The sequence below is a fragment of the Bombyx mori genome, chromosome 11 (genome assembly GCF_030269925.1).
Source record: "Bombyx mori chromosome 11, ASM3026992v2".
In the NCBI taxonomy this organism is placed as follows: Eukaryota; Metazoa; Arthropoda; class Insecta; order Lepidoptera; family Bombycidae; genus Bombyx; species Bombyx mori.
In genome coordinates this window covers 2,357,653-2,377,893 of record NC_085117.1, presented here as the reverse complement: position 1 = coordinate 2,377,893, position 20,241 = coordinate 2,357,653, and the positions used below count along the sequence as shown (strand labels likewise).

Sequence of the window (20,241 nt, the reverse complement as noted above, 5' to 3'; positions counted from 1 at the left end):
TATCTTTATGTGCAATTAATCATGTGAAGTTGCAACACTAAATTAAAACGTCAAAAAATTTACAAAAAAAAAGCCGGAAAGGCTCTTATTTTATTGTTATTTGTTTATTTATTATTTTTTATTAGTCAATCGTTTTATATTTATATATGTAGCGTTATCTAGTCTTGTTGCCGTAGACCTGAAGTTCAGATAGTGACAGTTTTATTGTGCCATAAAATAAGAATTGAAGTACAGGTCTTTGTGTTTGTGAATACGAAACCTTGATAAATCAGCGAATTTACATAAAGAATACAATTCGAAATAACATTTTGCATATATTTACCGAAACTTCTAGATAATTCGACATCGAAAATGTGGTTTTAATATCGACACATTCAAATAAAATTCATCACAAAAAAAACAGGAAAATTGGGGGGAATCTCATAGTAACATGTTCGCATTGAAAAGAAAATGTATCTAAATATATTGGATGTAAATGAAACTGATGACAGCGTGCCTAGAAGTGCTCCAAGACGGGTTTTTTACACAAAATGTCGACATTACAAGGTACTCAAGAGTCATGGGCGATTACAGGCGAGAGACTTGATTCAAAATACGAAAAATGCCTGAATATAACTCAAGAAATATACAAAAGAATAAACATCACCTTTCAGATCAAGAAATTAGAGGCACAGAGTGATTTATCAAATTATAGGTATGAACTTTACAACACAAATAATTTTAATTTCACAATATTTCTTAGCATCATCAATCAGCTCTCTAGATGTGCTTGGTAAAGAAAAGTAAAAAAATATCTGTATTTCACTATGCAAGTAAAGCCATTCATCTGTACCCTCATAATTCCCTATAGACATTGAAAATTGCTGAGCAAACACAGTTCTGGTCAATTATCTCAATAAATTTCCTAAAGTAGAACTGTTTAAGTTTTCAAAATTGTTATACCAAGAAAATTAAAATAAGGGGGTAATTTGGACACAATGCAATACATAAGTACAAACTTTGTCCATTACTGGCTGTGAAGCAATTATGAGTTTTGTTCAAAGAGATGGCATAACCATAATACGTCATAGGTTTCAACATCATGTTTCGAGATGAGTGGCAACATTGACTTCATGATTTTTAGGGGTTCAGTAATAGATTAACATCAGGAGGGTAATTATTTGTCCACAAACCTAGAGCTATAATGATAATTAAGTGTTTATTACAGTGATCAAATAGACAGCAATGAGTTAAGTAACGGTACAGATCTGTTTGCTTGCGATAAGACCAGCATATCAAGCAGTACAGATGCGGAGAGACCACAGGCATCATGCGAGAAATACATCAATATCAATAATAATGAGGAGACTAACAAGAAACCTATTATTGCTCAGCGTAGACCGCGTAAGAGGTAGGAAAAGCAATTGACGTCCACAAAAAATATAAAAACATAAGTGTTGGTTATTTTTATTAACTAAAGTGACAGTTCCCGGTCATTCTTGTTCAAGGACATCAGTAATACTAGAAAGACCATAGTTCTCTTCAGATATTGTTGCAGAACGTATCATTTTTAAAAAATACTGCTTATAAATACTGTTACTTATGGGTAAAAAAAATGAGTTACAATGAGTCAATGAGGGAGTGTTCCCGAAACTGACCCAAAACCCTGAAGTAAATTACAAACAGAATGCTTTATTTGTTGCCAAAATTGCAATTGTTATGAACCTACGTACGATTATAATGGGCGGGTAGCACGTAGCCAACACCACTCTATCCCTGGACCAGATTTTGTGCCTCAGTATGATTCGAATTACAATAAAGACATTGGACAAAAAAAATAAACTTTCTGTTCACACTTTCATAAGATACATATACAGTCGTGGTCAACTAATTAGGGACATTCAAGATAGTGAAGGGCTATAACTGGTTATGTACATTTAAATATAAAACCCTATTGATTTCTCAGCACCTATTATTTGGATAATGTGGTCCGATTATTATGCTATAAATGGCTGTAAATAAAAGATTTAATAAATAGAAAAAGTATTTAATATCAAAGATTAAACATGTATTAAATATTAAGGTAAAATTCTGTAGTGGACATTTAATTAAGGACAGTAAAGTATAATGAAGAATACAGTAACACAAAACTTATAATCTTCAGTGTTATAATATCTTTAACAGCTCCATTTTATTACGTGTAAAATCAGTACCCAGTAGCAAAACCTTTGTTAGTAATTACCGCTTGACACCGATGTGGCATAGACATTATCAGTTTCTGACATGTTTCGACAGGAATGTTTGCCCATGCCTCACAAAAAGCTTCATGAAGTTCATCCAAATTTGTATTACGATAAGTGGCAACTTTTTTCTTGATTTCGTGCCAAAGGTGCTCAATTGGGTTGAGGTCCGGGCTATTTGCTGGCCAATCTAGCACCGATACAAACTGACTGGTAAGAAACGACTTGACTGAATGGACGGTATGTTTCGGGTCGTTATCCTGCTGAAACGTCCATATAATAGGAAGATGCTCCTCAGCATAGGGAAGCATAGTTTCTTCCAATATTGCCTTGTATTGATGTTGGTCTAAGTTACCCTGAACTTTCCTCACAGGTCCCACTCCACGTCCAGAAAATTAACTCCATATTTTAATGTTTCAACCGCCATGTTTCACCTGTTTTTTTGTGAATCTTGGATTCATTTCCGCTTTTACAGGACGCAGTACATATTGCCTTCCATCTGAAGAAATCAAATTAACCTTGGTCTCGTCAGAGAAAAGTACATGTTGCCATTGGGCGTAAGTCCAATGTCCATATTTACGTGCAAATGCCAAACGAGCATTTCTATGTTCTTTCTTCAACAACGGTACTTTGCGAGCCACTCTTCCGAACAACCCTGCTTCTACCAAACGTCGTCGAACGGTCCTCGCAGATACACCGGCTTTTTCGTTTGCCCCAAACACTTCGTGTTTAATTAAAATAGAGCCTAGAAACGGATCTTTCTTAGCTAACCTGGTTATCATTCTATCTTCTTGCGGAGTCGTTTTTCTCGATCTTTTTGTTCTGGACACGTTTAAAGCTGTGTTATAGCGCTTGAAATGTTGCACTGCATTGCATACCATAGTTTTTGAACAATTTAAATGTTGTGCTATCCTTCGGTATGACCAACCACGCTCGACAAACTTCATGATAATTTTTCGTAGTGTTGGATCGCAACTTTTATTTTTGCCCATTTTTCTGCAAAATAATTCTCAAAACTTAAAATAAAAAATCTGGATTGCCGCCAAAACGACCACTTAACAATAAGAAAAGAAACAAAAAAGTATTAAAATTCCAATTTTGAAATTAGAACGCAATACCTCAGTGTCCCTAATTAAATGGCCAGCCAGCATTCTTTGAACCAATAGCATTATGATATTGTATCAGCTATACTGTAAAGAGGTTTAACGTTTAAGAAGTTGTTATTGTTTGTATAATCGCGCACATAAATGACTAATTACACTTACATGTAAAAGATATGGAATATTGCTAAGACTCGTTGGAAAATAAAATAAAAATTCACAATTTGGCTTAACTAGAGATTGTCCCTAATTACTTGACCACGACTGTATATCTAAACAATCATTTTATTTTATTGGTTAACATCCTGACTCCAATTGGAAAAAATTATGTAATTTAATCATATTTATACAGTCAAACCTGGATAAGCGAGAGTTCAAGGGAGCACAATCTCAGTCTCGCTTATAGAGGTTTCTCACTAACCCGAGTTTCGCGCTAATGCTCTCTCTGAGTTTCATTTCGCGATTTTCCGGATTCAAACGCATTCACTATTTTAAATTTATCACTTAATGACAGTACTTTAATTTTCCGTTTTGACATGATGCAGAACAGAACTTTCCTTCGCAATTGATTAACGATAAACTGAGTAAGTCAGGACGGTACACAGGTACACGTGTCCATTCGAAAAGAATGCGATAAAATACCATCGTTATTTAGTTCCACGAAATAGAATAGGTTCAATATTGACGAGAAAACAATTCAAAAATAATGGAAGAAAGTTCCACAAAAGTTAAGAATGAGTCATAAAATCGCAGATGTTAAATTTGTAATTTGTTTTTTCTATTGTTCCTCCTAAATAATATAAATAAATAAAGCTCGACTGTCGCTTATAGAGGTATAGATAAGTAGCAGTCTCACTTATGGAGGTCCATGAGGGAAAAACGACTCTCTCTTACAGAGGTTTCTGTTTCTCGCTAATAGAGGTTTTGAGAGCTTAAAATGACGGGTCCTGGGTATTACTCTCATTTATAGAGTTTTCTCACTTATCCAGTTCTCACTTACCCAGGTTTGACTGTATATGATTTTTACAAAAGAAACACCCTTTATAGTACAAAAGTAACTTTGATGTTTAAGTGACAGTTCATGTACATTCAATATTTTAAAAAGATTGATATATAAGTATACAAAGAACATGGAGGACACTACATCCCTTTTCACTAATGCTTTACTGGTGGTAGGACCTCTCGTTAGTCCACACGGGTAGGTACCACCACCCTGCCTATTCCTGCTGTGAAGCTGTAATTCGTTTGAATTTGAAGGATGGGCCAGCCATTGTAACTATACTTGAGACCTTAGAACTTATATCTGAAGGTGGGTGGCGCTTTTACGTTGTAGATGTCTATGGGCTCCGGTAACCACTTAACACCAGGTGGGCTGTGAGCTCGTTCACCCATTTATGCAATAAAAAGCACACAAGATGAATATGAGTGACATGATTTAAAAAAATAAAGGTATCAATCTTCGACCTCATGTATTGAGGTGGATGGCGGCCAATTTGATGTCTATCAATAACTCGATGCAAGGAGGGCTTCTTCACAGTACAGGAAAGAAATATTTTATTGCAGATTTAGGAAGCGAGTAAAGAAGCGTCAGTCAAGACCTCATCACATCGATACAGATGGCTCCAGTGATGAAGCGCCTTTGAGTCGCATCGTTGAGACAGACATGAGCATAAAAGCTAATCAAGTCGACTCCCCGCATAATGTTATGGGTGTGCCCAACATAGTCATTGTAGCCAGTAAGTTTTAAATATTTATGAAGTAGTTAGCCATTGAAGATATATTGATGTATTAGCTACTGAAACTTAGAGATAACAATCCAAATGTGGCAATATGAGTGAAAAGTAGTACAGTGTAGTAGTTTTACTGGTGATACGATATCTTGTAAGTCCGCACGGATAGGTACCACTACCCTTTTTTTTTTTTTTTTTTTTTTCTCGGGCCGGGGGCCGAACCTCCTACGAGGTCCCCGCGCATACGGGGCGCGCGGGGTATGTGAGACTCAACGATCTGCAGGTGTTGAGAGCAGATCGCGGGCCCAAGGATTTTAGGACCCAGCCACTAAACGACTCCCCTGCACTCTTACACCCGACGTCCGATCCTCTCCGAGGTCAGAACCCGGATGAGGTAGGGGGGTTACCGCGGTCAACACTACAACCAGACGGCGCGGCTCACCCCAAGGACGCCCAGCCGACGGAGCCTTCGAGGCGAATCGAAGGCTCTGAAACGTCGGCCGTCTCGGTACCCATTTATGCAATAAAAAGCACACAAGCGGTATATGAGTGACATGTTTTAAAAAAATAAAAGTATCAATATTCGACCTCATGTATTGAGGTGGATGGCGGCCAATTTGATGTCTATCACTAACTCGATGCAAGAAGGGCTTCTTCACAGTACAGGAAAGCACTACCCTGCCTATTTCTGCCGTGAAGCAGTAATGCGTTTCGGTTTGAAGGGCGGAGCAGCCGTTGTACTGTTAAAAATGATACCTTACAACTCATGTCTCAAAGTGGGTGGCGGCATTTACGTTGTATATGTCTATGGGCTCTGGTAACCACTTAACACCAGGTGGGTCGTGAGCTCGTCCACCCATCCAAGCAATAAAAGAAATACATAACAAAGTCAATTGTGTTTCATGATAGTCATTCCCAAACTCGACCAAAATGAATTATTACTTTGTGAATGGTGGTATCCATCTAAAATGGTCCCCAAAATGTCCTAGTACAAGTTTAAGTTGGTTGGCAATTGCCATTGCTGGTGTAACACTGAGAAAATCGTCGGGTAACGCTGATATAGCCTCTCAAGGCTATCTGCATAGGTAGGAAAAAAAACTGAGAAAATTCTGCAACCAGTGGATTCCTTCATCACAGTTTACAAAATCCATATGAATAAGCTAAGATAATATCACAGAACTACTGAACGATTTGTAAATTTATCTTAGAGTACCTGCTAGGGTTTCATTTACCAAACTTTTGCATATAAAAATATATTTTTTGGGTTTGATTCTCAAATCAGACAAACATTTGTATGATAGCATGCTTTTTTTACTCTTTGTCCATATGTTTATATCTATATATGTATGTGCTTAACCATAACAACATATGTCAGTATCAGGTCCTCACAGTACAGAGAATCCTAGTTTGGGTACAGATGAGTATGTGTCATTTGTTTGAATTATCTATTATTATAAAATGTTCATTAGCCAAATTAATAATCTGTTACCACTATAAAATTTTATATGAAAAATCAGAGCTATAACAATCACCTGTGTCCACAATGCTAATAATTCTAGGATAATCTGAAAATGTAGATTAAGAGTGATCGGACAACACCGATAACACACAGACCATACATACATACATATGTTTTTCAGGCTTAAAACCAAAACTGTATACACCGGAAAAGAAACACAACAAAAGGGAAACCACAGATAATGCTCAATGTACAGATAGTAAAACGTCCACCATAGACACGAAGGCTGAGGATCATAGAGAAGTGAACATCAAAAATGAAAATATAATGGAAATGAAAAATTGTTCTCTATGCGGTCTGTTATTTAGAGGCGAAAGAGGTCTAAGGTAATTTACTCTGTTTTAGAATTTGGGATGCTATGGTTACTCCAAATTAATTACTGCTTAAGTCGTCGTGGCCTAAAGGATAAGACGTACGGTGTATTTGTATCTAGCAATGCAACAGTGTTCGAATCTCGCAGGCGGGTACCAATTTGTCCAATGAAATACGTACTTAACAAATGTTCATGATTGACTTCCACAGTGAAGGAATAACATCGTGTAATAAAAAGCAAACCGCAAAATTATAACTTGCGTAATTACTGGTGGTAGGACCTCTTGTGAGTCCGCGCGGGTAGTTACCACCACCCCGCCTATTTCTGCCGTGAAGCTGTGTGCGTTTAGGTTTGAAAGGTCGGGCAGCCTTAGACCCTATGTCTCAAGGTGGGTGGCGACGTTTACGTTGTAAATGTCTATGGGTTCCGGTAACCACTTAACACCAGGGGGGCTGTGAGCTCGTCCAGTCATTATGCAATAAAAATTAAGACTTCAACCTCAAGCCTGAAAGTGGATGGCGACATTCCTTTTTTGCTGTCATCGGACTCTGGTATTATCATCAAGTCATCCCAACTTGTGTAATTAGCAAAAATATTGAGTCTGTAGAGCGGATGAGACTAGCTCACAGTTCGCTTGACGCGAAGCGGCTACAAGAGCGGTTTGATACATGAGGTCAATCTAAGTTGCAGCGTAACTGTTTTCGTCTCTTTCAGGCGGCACATGTCAATGTCTCATATATTGACCCCCAGTCAAGAGATTCGAAGGACCCGTTAACAACGAGACTTGCTCACGGAACGGCAAAAATTTTGCCAGTCATCAAAATTTCGAAGACACTAAAAAAGTTGTTGTCTATGGTAACTTTGGATGTCGTGATTAGTTTCTTAATCGCGGATGTGAGTTGTTTTTCTGTTCGTAACAAATTTAGAAGTTTTTTTTAGTTTTTAAAAGATTTATCTTGCGACCATAGATAGTAAATTTTTATAAATTTTTGGTCACACAAAAATGGCAATACTTTTATTTTATTTTATCATAATGTCTTCTTATAAGTTACTAGTTTAATAAAGGCTAGCGAAAGTTTTTGGTGGTTATTAAAAGGTATAGATAGATATATATATAAAAAGAAGAAAAGAATTATTAGACAAGGAATGTTGAATGTTGGGTATTGTGCGGTGCTTGGTCCGGTGTTGCCATATTTTGAGAATTCTACAAGGGTGCTATAATTTTTATCCCAATCGTCCAGAAATTAGGGTAATATTTAATTGAGGTGTTTTGTTGACTACGTTTTTTTTTTATTGGCTTTATGGTTTATAGTGGTGATTTCCATTTGTCTAACTGAGTCATACCCTAACGTATATAAATTGGTAAAAAAAAAATACATACGTGAGTGTTGGAAAAATTCATTGAGTCGAAACTTGATGCATAAAATTATATGCAATTGCAAATAACGTGAATTGAATTTTACGATTTGGGTTTCAAAGTGATGTCCAAAAAAAAACTATGTTAACTGATTATTAAAAAAAAAGAACTTAAACATGGCAACACCGTTCGAAGCAAATCGGGTCAATGTATCTGTGATCAGAACGGAATGTGATGATAGGTTAAGTGATGTGGTGTGCGGTGAAAGCTACTGTAAGCGGTCGTTTCTTCAAAAGCTACCTTCAGACACAGCCTACTGAGTTTCTCGCCGGATCTTCTCAGTGGGTCGCTTTTCCGATCCGGTGGTAGATTCTGCGAAGCACTGCTCTTGCTAAGGCTAGTGTTAGCAACGTCGTCAGGTTAGAGCCCCGCGAGCTCACTAAAATAGGTAAAAAAATCTTTTTTTTTTTTTTTTTTTTCAATTTAAACTGCTTTTGTTCTGTGTCTTCTTAGGGTTAAAGAATTTGTCCATATTACCTACTGGTGCTTCTATGATTATTAGTGGTGCGTTTCCAAAAATTTCGCCCCCAAACATATGGGAGGGGTGAAAGTTTTGAGTGACATTTCGCTTTACACGCGACATTTTTCTTTGTAATTAAAGGTCCTTTTTATTTGGTATCAGCATCAACAGTTCGATGTTTTTAATTGAACTTCAATTAAGTTTATTCCATTTAAATAGTTGAAGTAGTTTTTTTTTTTATAACGTTAGGCAGCGGCTTAGCTCTGCATTGCTGAAGTCCATGGATGACGGTAACCACTCGTCTGCCTACAAGGGCAATAAAAGAAAATATATTTTTTCCAAATGTTTAAGCTTATAGCTCTCCTGTAAAGTTGCAAAAATGTTGCTTAAATCTAATAGCTTTTTACCCCTCGAATTTATAGCTAAATAGAGGTAATTTGAAATTTGAAGAAGCGATCGTTTTTACGGTACAACAGAGAAATGTCTTAGACCGCTTCGGCCGGATGTTTAGTACAAAATTAATTAACTATTTAAAAAGAAAGAAAAAAAAACGTTTTTTATTCGGGAAAAAGTTGTCTATGTTTTAAGATTTTCGAGAAAAGAAGAAAAAAAAAGAACTTTCGTATATCTAGTTTATAAGGAAAAAGAAATTTTAAATTTTTTTAAATCTTTCAATGTGGCCATTCGTATTTTTACCACTATCGAGTTTATGAAGTTATTTAAATAGAAAAAAAAAACATTTCTAATCTTAACTCGTTACTTACCAATTGGAAATATCACTAGTTTGTAATATAAGAAACATCTTCATTGCATTTGAGTCCGTTGCAAAAAAAAGAAAAAATCATAGACATTGGCTTAAACTAGGGCTGTCCACAGATTATTTAGAGACAAAAAATATGCTATATTAATAATAGCTCTATAAATGCAGGTTGTCTCAAAAATATTTTGATTCATTCATTCATCTCAGCCTGAACATAGGCCTCTCCAACTGATGTCCAATGGGATCGGTCCAATGCCAACGTGACCCAGCGATCCTCGCCAGGTCCATCTAGTAGGTGGCCGTCCCAATACGTGGTCTCCACACGGGGATCTTTCTGCCTCATCAGCCGTCCGATCTTCACGCTATGTGGCCTGCCCTCTGCCACTTCAGCTTGCTAATCCTAAGGGCTATGTCAACAACTTTGGTTCATCTACGGATCTCCTCATTCCTGATCCGGTGTCGTAGAGAAATACCAAGCATAACCCTCTCCATAGCTCGCATACACTAAGCTTATACAAAAGGTATAATCAACCCAAAACTGCAGATAGCGTTCTGTTAGAATAAACGATAAAAAAATTTATCCCACATAAATAATTTCTGAATGAAAATATATTAGGAACATTACGAAAAATATATTCTTTTGACAGCCCTAGAATTGTGTCTTGACACAAAGACGCGGCTTTTTGTATGCGCTCTGTATTCAGACAGCCCTGACCTGCAATATAATTGATTAAGCCGGCCATCTTGTTCTTGGTTAGACGTGGTGTTGCAATATTAAAAAAAATATATATTTAAAATATAAAAATCGTTTAACCGACTTTGAAAAAGGAAAGGTTGTCAATTCTTTTTAAGCTAATAGGTATTAAGTAAAAAAAATCTGCTTCTTAAATACGGAAATGGCTTATTATCATTAGGGCGACGGCACATGTTTTGTTGTTATTTTAATATCGGTATATTTCTGTTTATGTTAGATAATTTAAAAAATGGCGATACACACAACTATAGTGCGATAAAAACGTGATGTAGATTGCGGTGTTAAAAAGGTTACCCTCTTTCGGCAGTAGGGTAAAATTTGACAGCTGACATCTATCAATAATTTTGGTGTGGAACGCCAGACGTATAGAGTTAATGGCGTGTGATTTTCTTTTTATTTTCAAATATGGTGCTAAGATTACTTTAAAAGCTAAGTATATTTATTCGGATGTGTTTTTTTTTGTTTTTTTTTTTCGTATATTTGTGAAAGATCTTGGGCGCTAGTCAAAAAGTTTTTTTTTTTGTTTCGTTCAAAAACGTTCCTATGTTTTGAGTTTTATTTGCGTATAAGGTTATATTGTATTACGCGATAGTTGAACCGTGTTCTTGCCAGTTCAAAAAAAAAATAGCTGGATTATTTTGGTTTTTTTAATTATCGAAATGACACTAGTTTCATTCGACGTTAAGAAAGTACCTAATATTTTTAATTCATAATATAGAAAATGCTTGTTTTTTCGCTTCGGTATAATCGACGGGTGATTTATGGCGCCCGCGTAATTTCAACACAGAATATGTAACAAGAGGGCGTTAATAAAAATAAAAAAAACCCGCCAAATATTCGTCTAAACTAAATTCAAAATAAACAGTTTTAAACAGCAAACCGAAATTAACAATTAAATTTCATATTCTGTTATGCTGTCGGTACCGAATATTGGAGCGAAGCCATAAAAGTTGTTGCAGCGTCATCGGTACTTGATGCGAATTTTCATGTAAATCTGACGGCTTGAAGTCGATGAGAATGACTTGACATAAAAGGCTAATAAAAGCGTCTCAAAATAAATATATTTAAAAAGCTATATTTGGCACGGAGTGTCATACAGTCAGAGTATAGAGGGCGCGCGAGGTGAATGACCCCGTTAGTCTTGTTGGCCTTCGAAGTGTGATTTTAAAATGAATCATGAGAGTGAGAGAGAGATAGATGGAGATAGAGAGAGATAGAGGGAAAGAGTATTATTTATTGTACATCAAAAAAAAAAACAATGCGAATCATTAAATACAAAAAAAAGTACAATTGGCGGTCGTATTGGAGCAGTAATGCGTTTCGGTTTGAAGGGTGGGGCAGCCGTTGTACCTAACTATACTGAGAGATTAAAATTATGAATTATATCTCAAGGTGGGTGGCGGCATTTACATTGCAGATGTCTATGGGCTCTGGTCTACTCAGATGGGCTGTGAGCTCGTCCACCCATCCAAGCAATAAAAAAAAAGCGCCTAACCTTGCCTTCTATTGTTTGTTAATGTATGTTTTAGTTTTATAGGTCTCTTGGAAAAACGATTCATTCTCAGTATCGTTCGGATTCGTCTTTCCTACAGTCTATTACATATTCCGGCGCCTTAGTCTGTTACTAAATCGACATAATTACTTCAGTGCGCCGCGTAGGGCACCGGTGACCTACACGGCAGTCGAAGTTTATTTTTTGCGATTTCTGCTTCAATGAGTCCGTCTTCTTAACGTTAGACAGATATATCTGAATATAATGCTGTGCTAGGAATGGTGTAATATTAATAGACCAGTTTTTGGACGCCATTGCAGCGCGCGCGACGGAAGTCGCGATGCCATAAATAAACGTTTTAAAATAATTTTTTTTGTCTGATCGTGTACTTCCGTCGTGGTAATTGTTTGTATCAAGGGGTGAAAAGCTATTTTGTTTAAGTGATATTTTGCAACTTAACAGGAGAGCCATTTGGTATTTAAATTCTGAAAATATATCTTCTAACAAAAATAAGTTCTTCAGATATTCGAAATGGGTTAACGTGATTGAAGTTCAATTAAAAACATCGAACTGTTAATGCTGATACCAAATAAAACGGACCTTTAATTACAGAGATATATGTCGCGTGTTAAGCGAGATGTCATGTAAACCAAATCGCTTTTCACCCATCAATATTATTATAAATTTTTTTAAATTCAATTTGGAACAATAACATGTACCCTTGGTCTTGAATTAAATTTGATCTCTATAAAGTGTGTCATTTCGATGTGCGAATGCAATATAATGTGTTGCCATATATTTAAGTCGTTTTTTTTTAAATTACAGCTACATTTTAAGGACTTTATCTGTTGTATGTTCGATTTAAGGCTTTTATGTTTTATCTCGAAACTTCTATACGCTCACGAGCAGGATAGCGTATAACTATTTTAATGCTCAATTAAATTAATACGACAAGTGTCTTTTCCGTTTGAGAATTTCACGCGAGAAAAGTACAGACTATATTTGGATTATGTAATAGATTGGTTCGTTCGAAAAACGATTATCGCCACTAACGGCGACTCCTGGGGCATAGCCCGACCCATTCCACTCATGATATAGTATTCCAAGAGGTTTTGTTGAATACAAAAGAATATAGTTTCCGGAAAGCCTTCAACCTTTTTTTTGATTTCGAAATAAAATATATTATCTGCGCTGTCAAAATGACATTTTTTTTTGGCGGTAAAAATATATTCTGTACTGTCAAAATTACAATTTAGCAATGAAAAAAAGGTGTTTTTGAAATTCGATTCTGTTACCCGCGCTCGGAATTGTCAAACGAAAGAGACTCGAAATATCTATATATGATAATTGTGTAAGTTAATTTCAATACTTCGTACTTCGGAGTAAGCACTTGTGTTCTGTATAGAATTAAATTGAATTGTTCTTAGAATGAAGATTTTACGTTTAATAATAAATGTTTATAAAAATTAAAGATGGCTAGTCAATTGTGTGTTTTATTTCGAGGGTTATTTTTTGTTTATTGTGTTGATGGGTGAGCGAGCTGACGGGCCGCGGGATATTAAGTGGGTTAAGACAACGTGAACATCACCAATTGAGATGTGAGGTGTGTACTATACAATTCTCATTTGTATAGTACCTGTACAGGTTTTCCTTTTTAATCGGAAAGATTATAACATTTTTGAGTTTTTACATTAAATGAAGATGTTATGCGCCTATGCACCTTATTAGACCTTAAAACTCGGGGTTTAAAGGCTATTTTTAGAAATTGTATGTGATGAAGGAGTTACCTACATACGAAGAGAAACGGGCAACAAAAGCTTGTTGCCAGTTTTCTCAAAATTAACAATTTTATCATATCTCCTTCATCCACTCATGTCTTCAATTGTTCGAACAAAAATAAAGGTCCGTAAAGGTCACGACCCTCGCCACTGAGAAATACAAAGGTTGAGAATTTTTAAAGAATAAAAAACAACAAAGTATTTATATTAACTAAACAAATAAAACACCAACAAAACTCTCATTAAACAAACTTTTATTTACAATTACAGTAATTCCCCCCTATAACACGGTAGATTTGTTCCGCGTTATAGGCATAAAGACTTTCTCGCATAACAGGCTTTTATAACGCACGACCCCATATAACGCGTTATGTACAAATATAATACAATATTACTAATTTGTTTAGAATTCAAAAACTAGGAACACAAATTTTAATATAATAAATTAATTAAAAATTTCATATTAAACAACACAATAGACGCAATGTGCAATGAACTATACAAATCTTTATATATTTCACAGTAGTACAGAAATATAACGTGCGAAATCTCCGCGTTATATGGGGGCATACCCGCGTTATACGAGAGACAAATCGCGTAATACGAAAATGCGTTATAAGACTACCGTGTTATAAGGCGTATTACAGTGTGTTTAGTGCGAGTTTTTTAACGTTCTCGATAGCGAAAAAGTTAAAGCAAATTTGTATGGAGTCGGGAACGTTTGCCTACGTTTGCCGCTAGGGGCGCTGTTCCAACTCCACACAAATTTAAGTTAACTATTACGTTATCGAGAACGTTAAAAAACACGCACTAAACTAATCTGTATCGTCAATGTTACGACTAATATTATTCGATTTTATGTTGTGGAATATGTGAAAGAACTCCGAAGTTGGGGCCAACGCTCCCTTTACCACCCAACTCTTTAAAGTTTCCGCGACATTCTCACTCTTCAACGTTATCTTCATATTAATATTTTTACTGAGCATGCTCGCATCGAAGAAGGGTTTCGATGTTTTGATGGTCAGATCCGTCAGTAACGGAGGATCGGGCCCCAAAATATTCTCAATGTACTCCGCGTCATAAGTTCTGTTCGTGTAATCGATCCCGTTATAGGTTAGGATCGGTTTTGGCGCGTAATCCGGCACCGAGGCCAAGTTCTGCGCCATTCCGCTCCACGCGCGATCATTGATGCGCAGCAACGATGGTATGTCTTTGCCGTGGAGTTTCGCGTCTTCATACTTCCTGTAACCTAGAGCTGTTGAAATAAAATATATATCAGATTCGGACTCAAAAATTTTTTTTTATTGTTTATATAGGTGAACGAGCTCACAGCCCACTGGGGCCCATGGACATCTACAACGTAAATGCGCCACCCACCTTGAGATATCAGTTCTAAGGTCTCAGTATAGTTAGAACGACTGCCCTGCCCTTCAAACCAAAACGCATTACTGTTTCACGGCAGAAATAGGCAGGGTGATGGTACCTACCCGCGCGGCCTCACAAAAGGTCCTATCACCAGTAAATGCTGTGTTGTAAATCAAGTGCTGGATGGTAAAAAAAAATTTATTGCCAGTTATGGCAGGCGAGCATACGGCCCATCTGATGGTGATTGGTTACCATCGCTTATGGGCTTCAGCAATGTCAGGGGCAGAACCAAGCCGTTGAGATTGCTATGAGTCTAAGCTATAACTTTAAAATGAATGTAGATGAGGTCATCCGAAGCAACCCTGAGTTATCGACAAAGCACAGAGATTCATCACTGCAGACAAGCAATCGGTTGGCAAGAAAAAATTGGTTGTCTGTATAGTCAGTTTACTGACGATAATTTTACTTGATAACGTCATAAAGAAACATTGATAAAAAAATTTATACTTTTATGAATTGAATTATTTTATCACTGAATTATCATTATTTTGTATAATAATACAAAGGAGTTAATTGAAAATTACAATTTTATCGATAAATTGACGCTTGGGCCGATCGGGCGTCTCTATCGCTTGTTCCGCGGTCTCGCTCACACGTTGAGGCTCAGGCGGAACGTGACACTTTTACGTGCGTGCACCCAGTGTTCGTCGATTTTTAAGATATTATCACGTAAAAAAATTATTGTTTATTTGTTCAATAGAATCGATTCTACGAATATAATATTAAAGAGACACATTTGAGGGCCTACTTACCATCGACACAGGCTTTTATCTGTGCAGACATTGAAAGTGTACTGAAGAGAGCGACACTTTCCCCGGGCGGTGTCGCTACATACAACGTGCTGCCTTCCTTAGTGTCTGACACCAGTTGTACACTAATATACAACAAATCACCTATCAAATTTGTTTGCACCTAAAACATAAGGGTTTGTTTAAAAATTACAATCACACTGTCCAGATTCCTTCGTCAAACCAGAGACACCGCTAAGATTATTTTAATCTAATCTTTTATTGCATTTCAAATTTACCAGTGGCTTATAAAAATTATTTAGCACTACTGACAAAAAATTTCATTTTGTTATTTGCAACTACGACAAATATGCCTATGCCTATTACTGGTCTCCGATTAAAATATTACAGTTGTTTAACACAATAGATCTCATATCCAGTTCAGACTCCAGATGGACCAAAATCTTACCACGTCTGCTTGTTGACAGCCATTAATTTGAGAATAGCAGCTGGTATCTATATATTTACTTATGTAGACAGTTAGAAGCTTTCAGAGATAATCCTTAACATAGAGGCACCGCAATGAAATATTTCTTTAATAATAATAGAACAATCACCTCCGGCCTAGTGAACCGATGCTTTCCTTTCTTTAAATTATTCTCAATGACCTCAGGTAGAGTCTCTATTAATTCCGTGATCGGCCCAGCGGTGTGCTGCTCGGACATGTTAACAACATGCCACATTCGATTTTGTGACGCTACCACTGCAACGAAAATATATGAGTTTTGTAACATAATTAGTATTCGCTCAGGCTGTTTAATTTAAGTATAGTTTATGGTGGTAGAATGTTTTTTTTTATGGTATTGAGCATGCACAGATAGATTTCATGATATCTATATCGGTCCAAAAGCTCTACATCGTTTCCATTTTGAAAGGTGGGATGGGCATTGAACATAATAATATAGAGGGATGACATCTCACTTAGTATGCGATATTTATCTTCGAAATTAATGTGTCGTTTTATTTGGTATTCGCATTAACAATTAGGTGTTTAAAAATTTAAGTTCCATTACCCCATTCCAATAGCTGAAGAAGTATTTTTGTTAAGATATTTTTTCCAAATTTTAAACTTTAAATGCCTCTCCTGTAAAGTTGCATAAATGTCGCTTAAGCCAAATACACGTTCACCTCTCGATATCAGCGATAAAACACTAAAAACTAGCCCAGGCTCTTAATCTTTCCTATATTCATGGACTAGGAAGAGATATGGATATGGAGAATCAGAGATCATTTTTCTCTTTTGGAATGTGGTCCTGGCAGAAAATGATTGACCTGCATTTCATGAACTGTACATTTGACAATCCAACAAGTTTTCAACTCTGAATTTTTTATGTACTGTCTGTGGAGGATATTTAATTTATTGTCAAGGTGGATGTATGCTGTTTTAAGTTGAAACCGATGGAGGAGTATTGTGCAGAAGACAATCTGTTGTGATGGTGTACAACAAGGATTAGGGAATTGATTCATAGCCAGAATAATTACACATGGATCACTCAAAAGCAGTTGAGCTGTAAGATCATGTTGAGAGCAACACCAAATTCTTCAATCATTTGCAAATTACTTACGTTTCAACTTTAGTCTTGCCAATATATCGTTTAACTCATGAGCCTCTAGAGACTTGGCAATGTGTCTGGTCAGTACTCTGGCTACACTGGCCGCTGTCATCGGCAGTCTGGCCAATCTGACCGCGCGAAATACCTCCCTCCATTTCACACCAAACTCGGGCAGTACAGTCACACAGCATTGTTGAAGAGGCATCCGAGCTATTGTCATTTGAAGGTCTTTTAACTCTGAAATATGCATATGTTCTCAATTTTAATATTTTTATTTTTATTTAGATTTAATAATAATAATTATTATTCTTAGATCATTTTAAGATGTATTTGTTCAAGCTAATCTTGATTTTTAGGTGCTCTACGAGATGAGGGTAATTATAGAATCAAAGATCATGAAATCAGAATCAATCATTAGAATTTCATATTTGCTAATGCATGCAATGCATATCCAAGAGCCTACCATTTTAGCTTTTGCAATTCGTCAAAATCTAAGAAAATAACATTTGTTCGTGTGGTATTTTTAATCAGCAAAGCTAGGTATGTCTGTATAAATTAAGATATAATTTTTAAGGTTTTTTAGCGCTTTTAAGTTGCTTTTTGTTTTGCTCATACATATTACTGAATACTTACTGTTTGAATTCTTCATTTTGTTCGACTTTCATTAATGTTATGCTCAAATGAAGATATTTCGCAACTACATGAAGAAGATAATTTCAAACAAATTTAATAATATCTATCTATCTATCTCTTAGGTTTATGGCGTTTCCTTTTAGATTTCGCCAATGTCAAGTGTATTTAATACTCTGCTTTCTATAGCGAGCTTCGCTAATTTAATAATAATTTGTATTTTGTACCCAAAACTGAAAATGGCGGTTGAAGATTTGAAATGCTTTTTTAGCTGTCAGTAATTTCAAGGGCAAAGGTTAACTTATGAACTGCCACATTTCGTTCTAAATTATAATTTATTGAGATTTATTTTATAAAGAAGCAACAAACCAAGTGTTTTAAAATAACTGTTTTATTTCTTTACCTATTCACTAGTAATCTAAGGGGCTATATCAGCTACGCATGGACGTGTAGGTGAGTTCATAGGTCCCACCTGAGAGAATTTGCTAACTCTAGCCGTAGCAAGAGCAGTCTTCGCTGATTTTACCACCGGATCGGAATCAAGATCCACTGAAAAAAGAAAATATGTTCCGTATGACGGCCGCTTTTACGTTGCCCCCTTGCCTAGGTCAGATAAGTAATAGGTGGTGGCCACGATAAGGAATTATCATGTCGCGTCGCTTTATCGAAGTAGCGATCTGACGCTACTTTAAGGTACTTACGTATCGGTTCTAAATTTAGATCGTTGTGAAGGTCGTCTTTCTCACGTATCACGGTGCTCCGGTGACCTGGAGACAGTTTATGTGCATTAGGGCCGCGTGAGCAAGGGTAGTGACCCTTGCCTAATTCATGACGGAACGTATGCAAGTTGTTTTTTATCGTGTGATATTTGAGTTAAGTCAAATTTTTGAGCATTTCAAGTGTCAGTTGCATGGGCAACACGAGGAATCATCAGTAATTAAAGCTAGCAAATGAAAATAGTCGTATTTATTTCGCAAGTGTCTTCTGCACACTGAAGTATGAAAGCTAGGTCTATGCTTCTACATAGCAATTACATGAACCGAATGCCAATGTCATCTTTGATAACATTCCACTGAAGTAGGTCTTTGTAACATTCAGCCTTTCTATTGTCAAATTTACAAAACCTCAAAGTCAATGTAGGCTGCTTGTCAATGTCATTATCACACAAGGAAGATTATGTCAATAAAGTCAGTTGAAGTCAGTCAGTTGAGTCAGTGAAGGAGGAGTCGTCTTAAGAAATGCAACTGTTCCAATCTGATTTATCTGTGATTGGTTGTGATTTTTAAAAGTCATTATGTATTAAATAAGTTATTGTATAGCTATCAGTCGTGTTATTTTACGCCTCAATAACAATGAATTGAAAATGTCGGTGTATCTGAAGACTACAACCCTGTGGGTTCTCCTAAATAATAAGTTATTATATAATTTAAATAAATAATGTGACATTAACGCGCTTATAGGATAAAAGCTCAAAATACACCTACCTACTAGTTCAAAAGATAACAGCGAATATCCGGAAGAAAACATTCACAAAATTTCATACTCTTGAAGGCTGATTATAAACCTTAGCCTATTTTAAATCGCAATTCAGAAAAAGAGCTTGACGCGCCAGAATTTATATGTATTATTCTATAAGCATTGATTTTTTTTTCATATCGGGTGTGGAAGGCTTTTTTGGCTTATTTGGCATTAGCATCAGCAATCCGATGTTTTATAACTGATGTAAACTTCTTAGTTGAAATTATTAGCCATAAGTTGACGTCATTGTCAATCTGTTTTATTCGTTATTTGTCAATGTACCTAATGTAATCAAAGCAAATGTTACTGTTAATTTTAGCTTATTAAAACCTTATATTCAGTAAAGGTTTTCTCTTATTACAATAACTGAACTTTAATTACGTTTACTCGAATACGCACGTGTCTCTAAATGTCCGTCGACATCCACTCACGCGAGATTTATTACATTAATTATTATTTATTATTAAAAATATACACGGTAGATGAACTTCTGAAAGCTGCAGGTCATACTGTTCTAAGACTACCTCCATATCATCCAGACCTCAACCCGATCGAGTTTGGCCAGGCAAATATTAAAAATTGCCTGGCCAGAGATCACATTAATGCTACATTGGACGAGAAAATTACAATACTAACAAGGCTATTTTCTGAATTCTCTGCCGGACAATGGCAAAAATGCGATGACCACGTACAAAAAAACGAACAAGAATACTGGAATCATGATATGAGATTTGTGATGATGGACGAAATCATTATAAACTTACAAGATGATTCTGATCAAGTTC

General features: G+C 36.2%; 2 protein-coding genes across 2 annotated transcripts; one reads left to right on the top strand and one right to left on the bottom strand.

The window, feature by feature from the left end:
- The first annotated feature begins 1 nt into the window (after window position 1).
- Window positions 2–13,248, top strand: LOC101739061 (uncharacterized). The gene is made up of 5 exons (XM_004922173.5): window positions 2–694; window positions 1,208–1,390; window positions 4,883–5,055; window positions 6,690–6,894; window positions 7,596–13,248. The coding sequence occupies exons 1-5, from the start codon at window positions 531–533 to the stop codon at window positions 7,654–7,656; spliced, it is 786 nt and encodes a 261-aa protein (XP_004922230.1). The 5' UTR covers window positions 2–530; the 3' UTR covers window positions 7,657–13,248.
- A 531-nt stretch (window positions 13,249–13,779) lies between these two features.
- LOC101738918 (uncharacterized) lies at window positions 13,780–18,206 on the bottom strand. Its single transcript, XM_004922172.4, has 5 exons — window positions 17,942–18,206; window positions 17,321–17,545; window positions 16,313–16,458; window positions 15,720–15,879; window positions 13,780–14,797 (listed from the first exon to the last, which is right to left on the bottom strand). Exons 1-5 carry the CDS (start codon window positions 17,955–17,957, stop codon window positions 14,358–14,360), a joined length of 987 nt encoding a protein of 328 aa, XP_004922229.1. The 5' UTR covers window positions 17,958–18,206; the 3' UTR covers window positions 13,780–14,357.
- Between the last annotated feature and the right edge of the window lie 2,035 nt (window positions 18,207–20,241).

What these genes read in the sequence shown, in the direction of transcription:
- LOC101739061 (XM_004922173.5), top strand. Translation starts at nt 531, where the DNA reads ATGTCGACATTACAAGGTACTCAAGAGTCATGGGCGATTACAGGCGAG. An exon ending in CAACATAGTCATTGTAGCCA is followed by an intron (nt 5,056 to 6,689) that starts GTAAGTTTTAAA and finishes TATGTTTTTCAG; the next exon opens with GCTTAAAACCAAAACTGTAT. An exon ending in AGAGGCGAAAGAGGTCTAAG is followed by an intron (nt 6,895 to 7,595) that starts GTAATTTACTCT and finishes CGTCTCTTTCAG; the next exon opens with GCGGCACATGTCAATGTCTC.
- LOC101738918 (XM_004922172.4), bottom strand. An exon ending in GGCAAGACTAAAGTTGAAAC is followed by an intron (nt 16,459 to 17,320) that starts GTAAGTAATTTG and finishes TTTTCGTTGCAG; the next exon opens with TGGTAGCGTCACAAAATCGA. An exon ending in ATCGGTTCACTAGGCCGGAG is followed by an intron (nt 15,880 to 16,312) that starts GTGATTGTTCTA and finishes CTTATGTTTTAG; the next exon opens with GTGCAAACAAATTTGATAGG.